The following is an 11,635-nucleotide window of genomic DNA, read 5'->3' as shown; positions in this document are numbered from 1 at the left end:
TTGGTACGCCCCGCCCCCTCGGCACGCCCCTCCGCAGTCTTTTTCATTGTCCATTGCATCCAGCACTAGTGACACTAGCAGCTCCTCCCTCTCTTCAGCATATTTGACTGCCCCCCCCCGCCTGCAGCTTTAGACACTCCTCCCAGTCTGCACATTGGGACTATACCTGAAGAGCCAGAAGCAGGTAGGCTATTGGCTTGAGTAGGAGCTGATAGCATAGTTAAGGGGCTGCGCAGTTAAGATTTCTAATGCCTCATTCACACCATCCTCAGTGCGTTCCGGTCCTATTGTGTCCGGAACGCATTGGATCGCATTGCGGCTAGCTCAGTTTGCTGTGGGGCAGGAGGAGGCGCAACGGTGTGTTGAAGTGAATGGTACCGCAGCCACGCCCTATGGCCGCAATGAGATCAGCCGCGCAGGAACGCAAGGCACATCAATGGCTGCGGTCCGGTCAGAAAAAATAGTGCTTGCAGCATTTTTTCTGACTGGACCGGACCGCAGGCATTGATGTGCCTTGCCTTCCCGTACGGCCGATCGCATTGCGGCCAGAGGGTGTGGCTGCGGTGCCATTCACTTCAACACACCGCCGTGCCCCCTCGCACTCCACAACAAACTGAGCTATCTGGAATGTCTTAAAGGATTGTCTTAACAAGAACAATGGCAGCACTTTCAGTTTTAGAGAGACTGAAGAACAGGTGTAACCTGGCTGCATATTATGTTAATGACGCCACAATCTAGCAAAAGAAAGACAATATTCTATTAAACGCTTTAAGGCTTTTAATACATTCAGGATTTTATTCATAAAACAAAAATGATCACAGATATTAGTGTATTTATAACCCTCCTTGGATTCAGAGTGCTGCAGATCGGAACGTTATCATATATTTGCGGAAAGTATCATCCCTCAGTCCATAGATTAATGGGCTTAGAAGTCGTGGCAGACACATGAAGAGCAGATAATTAATAATACCGATAAAGGCTTGATAGCGTCTCAAGTAGGTTTCAGTGACAGAAGAGGTGAAGGACATCATACATAACATCAACTGGAATGCATGAAGCATGATCGTCTTTCCAGCCTTAAAAGCCGATGACTTGCCAGAACCGATCTTTCGAGCAACCAGCACCACCTGGATATAAGTGTAGAGGATAATGAGACCCACAGCGGAGAAGCTCATACTGAGGCTACAGAGTGTAATGGTTCCTTGTTCCGTGGTCCTCGTCATTGACGCCCGGCTGCAAATCACAGACAGAGAGAAGAAGTTCTTCCCAACCTTTGAGCCCAGGACAACAATGTCCGCCAGGTTAAATAATAACGCCACTGTCCAAATTAAAGCAAGGGTGATGGTGGACCTCCTTGGAGAGCACAGCTGAGAGTGACTCAGCGGATAGCACACTGCCACGTAGCGTTCCAGAGACATGACCGCGAGATTGTAGGGAGTAACACGGAAAGTCGATGTGCTTATTGTCAACATGATGTAGCAGAACGGGACTGGGATGTAAACATAATAGACGGAAGCTACGTAAAGGACAAAGGCCATTATGAGATACAGGGTATCATTAAGAATCATGTGGATGAAGAGGACATAACGAGCCGTCTCCCTGATGTTAGCGGAGGTGAAGAAGACGCGAAGTATGATGATAACGAAATAGAGGAAGGTGCAATGACTCAGTACTATGATGATGAAGCAAGTCATGTGTACAATGGCAGCAGTTGTGTCCAAGGACGTATTTGTAAGGTTGGTGGAGAGAAAAGTAGAATTTGCCATTGTAGAACTACGCTGGTAGTCTACACCTGGAAGAAACAATGGTACAGTATGAAAGGAAGACTATACAATAGAAGTAATAATAGTGTATGAGCTGTGAGAGGAACCACATAAAGCAATCAATATTTTCATTGAACCCTCTACTCGCTGCTTTATACCTCCGTCCACTTCTAGCACACTTTGCATTAAAAGACAAACCTTTTTCTTTTACAACATCTTTCCAAGGAATGGGAAATCCTCTCTTAGTTGTCACCAAGTCTCCTTTGCCTGCTCCAATGTTAATTCAAAATTTGGGATGTTCACAATTTGGGATGACAATGGTCACCAAAGCCAAAAGATAAGGGTTTTCCACTTGGTGGAAACATGGACATGGAGGTTCAGAGCCTCCCACACTCTATGCAAAACCCCCAAAATATCAAAGAAATATACACTGCCTGGCCAAAAAAAAGTCACACACTCTAATATTTCATTGGATCACTTTTAGATTTGATTAAAGCACACATTCACCGTGGCATAATTTCGATAATCTTATTCAATGTCACAACATTTATTTCCGTCCAGAGTTGCATTCATTTTTCACCAAGATCTTGTAGTGATGATGGGTGACTCAGGACTCTGTGTAAAGTCTTCTCCAGCACATCCCAAAGATTCTCAATGGGGTTAAGGCCTGGACTCTGTGGTGGTGGCCAATCCATGTGTGACAATGATGTCTCATGCTCCCTGAACCACTCTTTCACAATCTGAGCCTGGTGAATCCTAGCATTGTCATCTTGGAATATGTCCAATGTGCCATCAGGGAAGAAAAAATTAATTGATGGAAAAACCTGGTCATTCAGTATATTCAGGGAGTCAGCTGACCTCATTTTTTGGGCACATAATGTTGCTGACCCTAGACCTGACCAACTGAAGCAACCCCAGATCATAACACTTATCCAATCCATGGTTCTCACCTGTTTGCTTAGTTAAATCCCGGTGGTGACTTTTGTTTTGGCCAGGAGGTGTATATTTATTTAGACAGACAGCAGTTGTGCAGTGCTTCTAAATATGACCAATGGGCACCAGATTTTGGCTGCTCTGCCCAGTGCTCTCTGTAATCTAACATACCTGGTCAGTCATGCCCCCTCTCTTCCTGTGCAATACAAGTCAGTGTGAGGACATTGTGATTCAGCTATGCAAACATAGAGGGGGCTGGAGGGGGAGTTCAGGAAGCATATTTACACTGAGAGAAAAGAGCAGTCTAAGCATGCAGAGGTATAGGACTATAGTGGGCAAAAATGGTCTGAGACGCGAGCTTTAAATCAGAGATTCATGTTGTGTATTAGGGATGCACCAACGCCGTTTTTACAGTATCTAGTACGAGCAGCAAAAAAAAATTTCGATACCAAATACTGATACTGGAAGTCCCATTAAGGAAGCTGGGCGGCATGTAATGACTTGCCACACAGCTTCCTAATTCACTGGGAAGCCGTCTTCTATGCTCCCTCATCACCAGGTGACGAAGCATAGAGCCAGTTTCCGGACCAATCAGGAACCTGGGTGGCGAGTCATTACACTCCGTCGGGCTTCTTTATTGGTTGGGATGCCGGCTCCATGCTCCCTTGTCACCAAGGGATGAGGGAGCATGGATCCAACTTCCGGCTAATCAGGAAGCCAGGCGGCGTTTAGTGACTCGCCTTCCGGCTTCCTGATACCGGAAGTTCCGGTATCGGGATAAGTATCGGGAGCATTTGGGTGACTACGAGTACTACGAGTAACTTCCGTAAATTGCACATATTGTTTGCACTATAGAGCAAGTCACATCAATGTGCGAACTGCATTGTAGCACCATTCACTTTCACTGGCACCTCAATGCACTATTACAATAAGAAGCAATGTAACCATACTAAAGATGACCACAACCCCCATACTCTGCTGGGTGGTGCAGTGCATTCAAAAATAGTCGGGTGCATTTTATAGTCTGTTAAGATTCACTGCCGGCCCCTTCAAAAGGTCCACCATAGTGTCACCGGGACTAAAAATGAGTGAGGCCAAATCCAAACTATTGAGTTGTCACCAGAAAAGCTAAAGAGGGTTCACACTTCATTCAGGACACTTGTCCTGGAAACAACTGTCTACATAGAGAGAGAGAGGAATAAAAAGAGAAATACAAATAAAAAGAGAAAGAGTAATAAAAAAAGAGAAAGAAATAAAAAAGAGAGACAGAGGGAAATAAAAAGAGAGAGAGAAATAAAGAGAGAGAGAAAGATGAAAGCAAATAAAAAGCGAGAGAGAGAGAGAGGGGGGGGGATAAAAAAAAGAGAGAAAACTAAAAAAATAGACAGAATTAAAAAGAGAGAGGAAATAAAAAAAGAGAGAGGGAAAAACAAAAAGAGACAGAGAAAGAGAAATTAAAATAGAGAAAGGGGAATAAAAAGAGAGAGGGAGAAAAATAAAAAGAGAGAGAGGAATAAAACGAGAAAAATAAAAGAGAGTAATAAAAAGAGAGAGAGAAATAAAAAAGAGAGACCGAGGGAAATAAAGAGAGAGAGAAAAAAAAAAGAGAAAATGGAATAAAAAGAGAGAGAGGGAAAGGAATAAAAAGAGAGAGAAAAAGAAAACGAGAGGGAAAAAGAGGGGAATAAAAAGAGAGGGGGAAAAATAACAAGAAATGAATTAAGAGTGAGAGAAAAAATTGAAAAGATAGAGAGGAATGAAAAGAGAGAGAAATAAAAAGAGGGGGGAATAAAATGGAAGGTAAATAAAAAGAGAGAGATAGATATAAAAGAGAGAGAGAAAAATAAAACGAGAGAGAAATAAAAAAAGAGACAGGGGAACTAAAAATAAAAAATAAAAAGAGAGAGAGGGAAAGGAATAAAAAGAAAACGAGAGGGAAAAAGAGAGGAATAAAAAGAGAGAGAAAAAAAAAGAAAGGAATAAAGAGAGAGAGAAAAAATTGAAAAGATAGAGAGGGATGAAAAGAGAGAGAAATAAAAAGAGGGGGGGAATAAAATGAAAGGTAAATAAAAAGAGAGAGAAATATATAAAAGAGAGAGAAATAAAAAGAGAGAGAAATAAAAAAAGAGACAGGGGAACTAAAAAGAAAAAGAGAGAGAGGGAAAGGAATAAAAAGAGAGAGAGAGAAAAAGAAAACGAGAGGGAAAAAGAGAGGAATAAAAAGAGAGAGAGAAAAATAAAAAGAAAGGAATAAAGAGAGAAATAAAAAATTGAAAAGATAGAGAGGAATGAAAAGAGAGAAAGAGGGGGAAAAAGAGAGAGAGAAATAAAAAAAGAGACAGAGGGAAATAAAAAAGAGAGAGAGGAATAAGAGAGAGAGAGAAAAAAAAGAGAGAGAAATAAAAAAAAGAGAGACAGGGGGAACTAAAAAGAAAGAGAAAAAAATAAAAAGAGAGAGGAATACAAAGAGAGAGAAAAATTAAAAGAAAGAGAGGATTAAGAGAGAGAGGAATTACAAGAGAGAGAGAAAAAAGAAAGAGAGGGGGGGGGAAAGAAAAGAGACAGAGGGAAATAAAAAGAGAGAGAGGAATAACGAGAGAGAGAGAGAGAAAAAAAGAGAAAGAGAGGGGGAAAAAGAGAGAGAAAAAGAAAAAAGAGACAGAGGGAAATAAAAAGAGAGAGAGGAATAAGAGAGAGAAACAAAAAGAGAGAGAGGAATAAGAGAGAGAGAGGAATAAGAGAGAGAGAGAAATAAAAAGAGAGAGAAAAAAAAATTAAAAGAGAGGTAAATAAAAAGGAGAGAAAGAAAAAATATAGAGAAAGAAAAATACAGTACATGAGCGCTGCAGCCTTCAACATTCACCTTCAACTTTCCATTGAGGTGGATGAAGGTTGAACACGCACAGGGAGCTTTCGGGCCAGGTTTGTGTTGCGGTATGCAGGACGCACAGTGCAGATCTCAGAGGGGCCGGGTAAGGTGGTCGGGAAGTCTAACCCATTCTGAAAGTGCTGGGGGAAGGGAAAGGGGTCAGAGAAGAATGAATGAACTAAAAGTGGACGTATCCTTTAAATGTTTTCTACATGATATCAATACTTGTGTGTTTATGTTGTGATTCCTCCAGAATGTAAAGGTTCACTTTGGTGCTGTACAGATAAAGAGCGATCATCCGGAACATTCTCTTCTATACTCACAGGTGATGGTTGAAGGAAGTCAGAGGCTGATATGAAAAGATTCTGGGACACAGAAGTTCTGAGCCTCTGCCGTCGTGTCACGGTGTTACAACATATATATATAGTGTAAAGCTGTACAGTAACCCTATATAAGTATATGTGCTGCGTCATGTCATAAATCCATTCACGCCTCTTGTAGCGAGTACACGGTTCAATGATTCCCAGGTACCGTCTCAGGAGTTTACAGTATCCAATTTTAGCATCTTAATTAGTGTCCATAATTACCATCCTGTTATGTCTAAATGACAAGATTCATCACATCAAACGTGTGATAACGTTCAGTCCTTTTAGGTTCATCAAACTTAAAAACTCAAAGTTTGTGCAATTAAAGACACAAACAGACAAATAGATACATATATGGAAAGATAGATAGATAGATAGATAGATAGATAGATAGATAGATAGATAGATAGATAGATAGATAGATAGATAGATAGATAGATAGATAGATAGATAGATAGATCATAGATAGATCATAGATAGATAGATCATAGATAGATAGATAGATAGATAGATAGATAGATAGATGATAGATAGATAGATAGATAGATAGATAGATAGATAGATAGATAGATAGATAGATAATAGTGCAGATCAATAATTATATTCAAAATCCCCCTCTATTTAATCCCCCAGGATAGATCACAGGTAGATAGATAGATATATAGATAAATAGACAGACAGACAGATAGATAGAATCCCTTAACAGATCCCTTATCCAAGCAGCAGCCTGGCAGAACAAGATAATAGATAGATAGATAGATAGATAGATAGATAGATAGATAGATAGATAGATAGATAGATAGATAGATAGATAGATAGATAATAGATATATAGATCATAGATAGATAGCTAGACAGACAGACAGATAGATATAATCCCTTAACAGATCCCTGATCCAAGCAGCAGCCTGGCAGAGCAAGAAGGGGGGGACAAGCGTGCCCCCCCCCCTCCTGCATACCATACCAGGCCTCATGCCCTCAACATGTTGATGAGGATAAGGGCATCTTCTCCACAAGCCTGGCCTGACTGGCAGAAAAAGATAATAGATAGATAGATAGATAGATAGATAGATAGATAGATAGATAGATAGATAGATAGATAGATAGATAGATAGATAGATAGATAATAGATATATAGATCATAGATAGATAGCTAGACAGACAGACAGATAGATATAATCCCTTAACAGATCCCTGATCCAAGCAGCAGCCTGGCAGAGCAAGAAGGGGGGGACAAGCGTGCCCCCCCCCCTCCTGCATACCATACCAGGCCTCATGCCCTCAACATGTTGATGAGGATAAGGGCATCTTCTCCACAAGCCTGGCCTGGTGGTTGTGGGGGTCTGTCCTCATCAACATGGGGACCAGGTGCTTTTCCAGGGGGTGCTCCCCTGGAAAAGCACCCTTCCCATGTTGAGGGCATGTAGCCTGGTATGGTATTGAGGGTCTGGTAAGGGATTTTAGGGGTTAACTCATGCATTTTTTTTGTTTGTTTTTAGCGTTGGATAAGAGAGGGGACTCCACGCTGTTTTTTTATTTTCTTATTTTAATGTTTAACAACACAAGTTCATTCCAAATGAAACTTGGAAAAAGATTCGGATACATCCGAAATTTCGTTATCGAAAAATTCAGATGCGTTCGGACTCGTTTTTTTATTCGCAAATTCAGATGCATCCGAAGGTCCGACTTTCCAAAAATTTGTACCAATTTTCAATTTGGAACGAAATGCATCGCTCATGTCTAGTCACCAGGACAAGTAGGGAGGATCTCCCCAGCAGGGGTACAGATGGCAATAAAAAACAAGACAGTGTAACATTAACTCAATCTACCCAAAAATAGAAAAAAGTTTTGGTTTTAAATTAACTTTAAGTTGCAAAATCACTAAAAAGTGACATTAAACTCAGGAGTGAAATTCTAAAAATACAATCAAGTACCTTAACTATTAACAAAAATGTATCTTATTTGTGTATCACTCGGCTGTAGAGCCTCAAATCATCTCTGAATTGGTGCGGACACTGTCCTTCCTTCTGGAGGGTGGCTACTTTTGTTCCCCATGGTCCCTGTGTGTAGTAAAGTAGTCACCGCTCCAAGCTCACTCCCGGGATGGACTACAATCTCGTGTTTAGTTTACTAAGTTGTATTGAGATTGTAGTCCATCACAGGAGGGAGCTTGGAGCGGTGACTACTTTACTACACACACAGGGACCATGAGGAACAAAAGTAGGAACCTCGGCAAACACATGAAGAAACAAAAGTTGATGATAGGGAGTAAGGAGATATAATCTTGTAGGATTATCTCAAAGATGCTGTAGCTGAAAGCCATCATACACAGCAGGAGCTGTCTGCTTGTGGTGGGGCTTTAAACAATTTTTTTTTTTTTAAACCCTAGAGCAGTGGTCCCCAACCCCCGGTATCGGTCCGCGGATCAAATGGTACCGGGCCGCACAGTCTCAGTGCGGTCCTATAATAATGATATATATATTATAAAATATAAACAATCAACGTCCCCCCTCTCAGCGGGCCACGGTACAATTATTAAACGTTGACCGGTCCGCGGCGATAAAAAGGTTGGGGAGCACTGCCCTAGAGGTACTGAACCTGTATAAAAAGCCCAGTTTCAGCACTCTCCATAAGCATTCATTGTATTTTCATTACAAAATTACAGACATATATATAAGTGCTGAGGGAATACCTGTATATTTACCAGTTAAATATCATGTGAGGGCCCCATTCTGATGGCCCCAAAGACTCAATTTTATCTTCAAAGTTTGGACTGATAAAAGGCTTCCTTCCATAGACTTACATGGAGTCTCACGGATTGGTGGCCTCCAAATACTAATCCAATCAAATTAGAATATTTCTCTGGGGATCAGATATTTTCCAACTGCCCTTTGTTACAGCATCCCACCCCTTTCTATGCAAATATTTAAGGACTTTACTGTACCCGCATTCTGGAGGAGAAATTTCGAATGCACAGGTCTTTGTAAACTAACCCCAGGTCACGATTGTGTCTTTACAAGGGCGGACAATCTAAATACGGGGATCCTTTGAAGCTCTTCGCCAGAGACAAAAGAGAGTTTGCACATGTCCAGATCCTCTTGTTATTCTTATCTTAAAGGAGAACTATGGGGTTAAGTCTTTTCCCCATAGTTCTCCTTAGGGTAACGGGAGGACGCAAACTAGCGCCCTCTCGTCACCCTAGGCTCAGTATACCGCGAGCTGTAGCTCCCTATATACTGAGACACCGCAGCTGAAGCGGATCCCGACAATTGTGCCGGGATCCGCCCAGCTGTGTGACTGACAGCTGGCTCTGCCTATCTAGAGGCAGAGCCAGCTGTACCCGCCCCCTCCCCCGTCCGTTCCGCCAGTCAGCGCTGGCGGATCGGAGCGGGGAGGGGGGAATCCAGCCCCTCCCCTGTCAGGGCAGAGAGCCGTGACAGGAATCGAGAGGTGAGCGAACGCCGGTATGTGTTCGCTCACTTCCCGATCTACTGAGCCGACCTGTGACAGTCTCATTGTCACAGGTCGGCTAGAACTATGAGGTGAGTGAAAAGCACTCCCCCTCATAGTTCTCCTTTAACCATCTGCAATTAACAGGACACGCACGTGCAGATCAATAATTATATTCAAAATCCCCCTCTATTTAATCCCCCAGGATGGTGAAGACAACTTTTTTTATTACCCCCATTGAGTCACCCAACATAAAATATATTTAATTACAAAAACTATATACATATGTTCATTGAGAATTGACATAAAACTCATATGAAGGGGAAGACTGGGGAAATATACAAGGAACTGGGCTTTATGAATAGGGTGAATGTGGCCCAGTACATTTCTGGAGGAATGGTGGGCGAATGTATGGGGAATATTACAAGCAATCCTTCATAAACAGGCCCTTTAGATTTAGATGCATTGTTCTCTTTAAAGGAGAACTATGGGGTCAGTGCTTTTCCCCATAGCTCTCCTAAGGGTAACGGGAGGACACAAACTAGCGTCCTCCTGTCACCCTAGGTCTCAGTATATAGGGAGCTACAGCTCGCTGTATACTGAGACGCCGCAGCCGGAGCGGATCCCGACATCGATGTCGAGATCTGCCCAGCTGCGTGAGGGACAGCTGGCCCTGCCTATCTAGAGGCAGAGCCAGCTGTACCCGCCCCCTCCCCCGTCAATTCCGCCAGTCAGCGCTGGTGGATCGGAGCGGGGAGGGGGGAATCCAGCCCCTCCCCTGTCACGGCAGAGAGCCGTGACAGGATCGAGAAGTGAGCGAACGCCGGCATGTGTTCGCTCACCTCCCGATCTACTGAGCCCACCTGTGACAGTCTCATTGTCACAGGTCGGCTAGAACTATGAGGTGAGTGAAAAGCACTCACCTCATAGTTCTCCTTTAAGGGCTCATTTACATTGTATGTGCAGGAAGACGTAATAGAAAGACACATATGCATTCCAATTAATTTTTGGCACCGTTTTGATCCAGTGCAATGCATTTATATATGAATTGCACATGTGTTTTACATTAACATGGATGGAGGAACCTGGTATATTTTTTTTATTCGGCCCGCAGGTTGAATGAATAATATATAACAGTATATGGTCAGCTTTAGGATGCTCTTTTGTTGAACTCTTTTGGTGGTCTGGCAGGGCTCAATGTCCACAAGTACTATCTAACTGTGAATATAACTCCCCTATCAGTGGGCCTTCCTAGACCCAATAGAGTACAAGCTTCTACCTTCACAGTTTCTACTTCCTTCCATGGGGACCTTCCCTCAAGCCTCCCACCTGAAACCTTTAGATCCAGTTCTCAGTCACACTCATTGCTTATGGGACTTTTCTGGAGGGCTTATTTCCCCATATCTCCCTCTGCTTAACATTCTTCATTCTCCTCTTTTCCCTCCAGGCTTGAAGAACCCAGGCAGATCAGATCTTCTCCATATAAACTCTCTGCTCTTCTTCAATGAGGGTAAATTATTTTAAGAGCTTCAAGACTCACACAGCATTCCTCTGGAAAAGCGTTATTGTTATCTCCAACTTAGACATTTCAAATATGCTTTACTTCTGTCCTTCCCCCCCTTCACTTTCCTTTATGCTTAGACCTTTTAAATGCAAGTGTCGGTCTGATACTTATGGCCCTGGTTTAATATAGCTAATCTAAGCCATGCTGGTGTCCTCTAAACGCACAGTCACCAGGGCATACCAGATCCAGTGGGATCCATCACTGTCTCCCGAAGATTGGCAGGATATTTGGCGAGCGACGGGTAATGGGTTTAGGACTATTTTAATCCTAGAGAATGTATTTAGGGTTCTTTATAGGTGGTATTACACTCCTGCACAACTGGCATGTTTTTTTATTCCCACTTACCCTTCCCTTTGCTTCTGTGAGTGTCCCCACATATTTGGTGGACCTGCCCAATTGTGCATAGACTATGGATCCAGATAACATCATTCGTACGTTTCTTCACACAAATCTTTGTGGAAACCCATGCGAGGTACGTCTTAAGAAGCCCATTTCTATTGGAATCATGATCAATGGAAAGCTGACAGCTATCTCAGCTGATTCCCATGCAAAATGTCTTACTATGTGGCAACCCTGGATATCCCGCTTCCCACCTCCATGGTTTAATAGCTCTTTGCTAGAAATCTGATTGCTCTCCAGTTGCTCAAGAAGCTAAACCCCAAGACTCCCATCGTGCTTCTGCCCCCCCCCCC

At 42.6% G+C, this 11,635-nt stretch overlaps 1 protein-coding gene across 1 annotated transcript; it reads right to left on the bottom strand.

Moving 5' to 3' along the window:
- Positions 1-851: 851 nt before the first annotated feature.
- On the bottom strand, positions 852-1,766 carry LOC108798001 (olfactory receptor 2AT4-like). The gene has a single exon (XM_018569696.1). The coding sequence runs from the start codon at positions 1,764-1,766 to the stop codon at positions 852-854; it is 915 nt and encodes a 304-aa protein (XP_018425198.1).
- Between the last annotated feature and the right edge of the window lie 9,869 nt (positions 1,767-11,635).

Source organism: Nanorana parkeri, unplaced genomic scaffold (assembly GCF_000935625.1).
Source record: "Nanorana parkeri isolate BGI_ZX_2015 unplaced genomic scaffold, ASM93562v1 scaffold1380, whole genome shotgun sequence".
Lineage (NCBI taxonomy): Eukaryota > Metazoa > Chordata > Amphibia > Anura > Dicroglossidae > Nanorana > Nanorana parkeri.
This window is presented reverse-complemented; position numbering and strand designations above follow the sequence as displayed.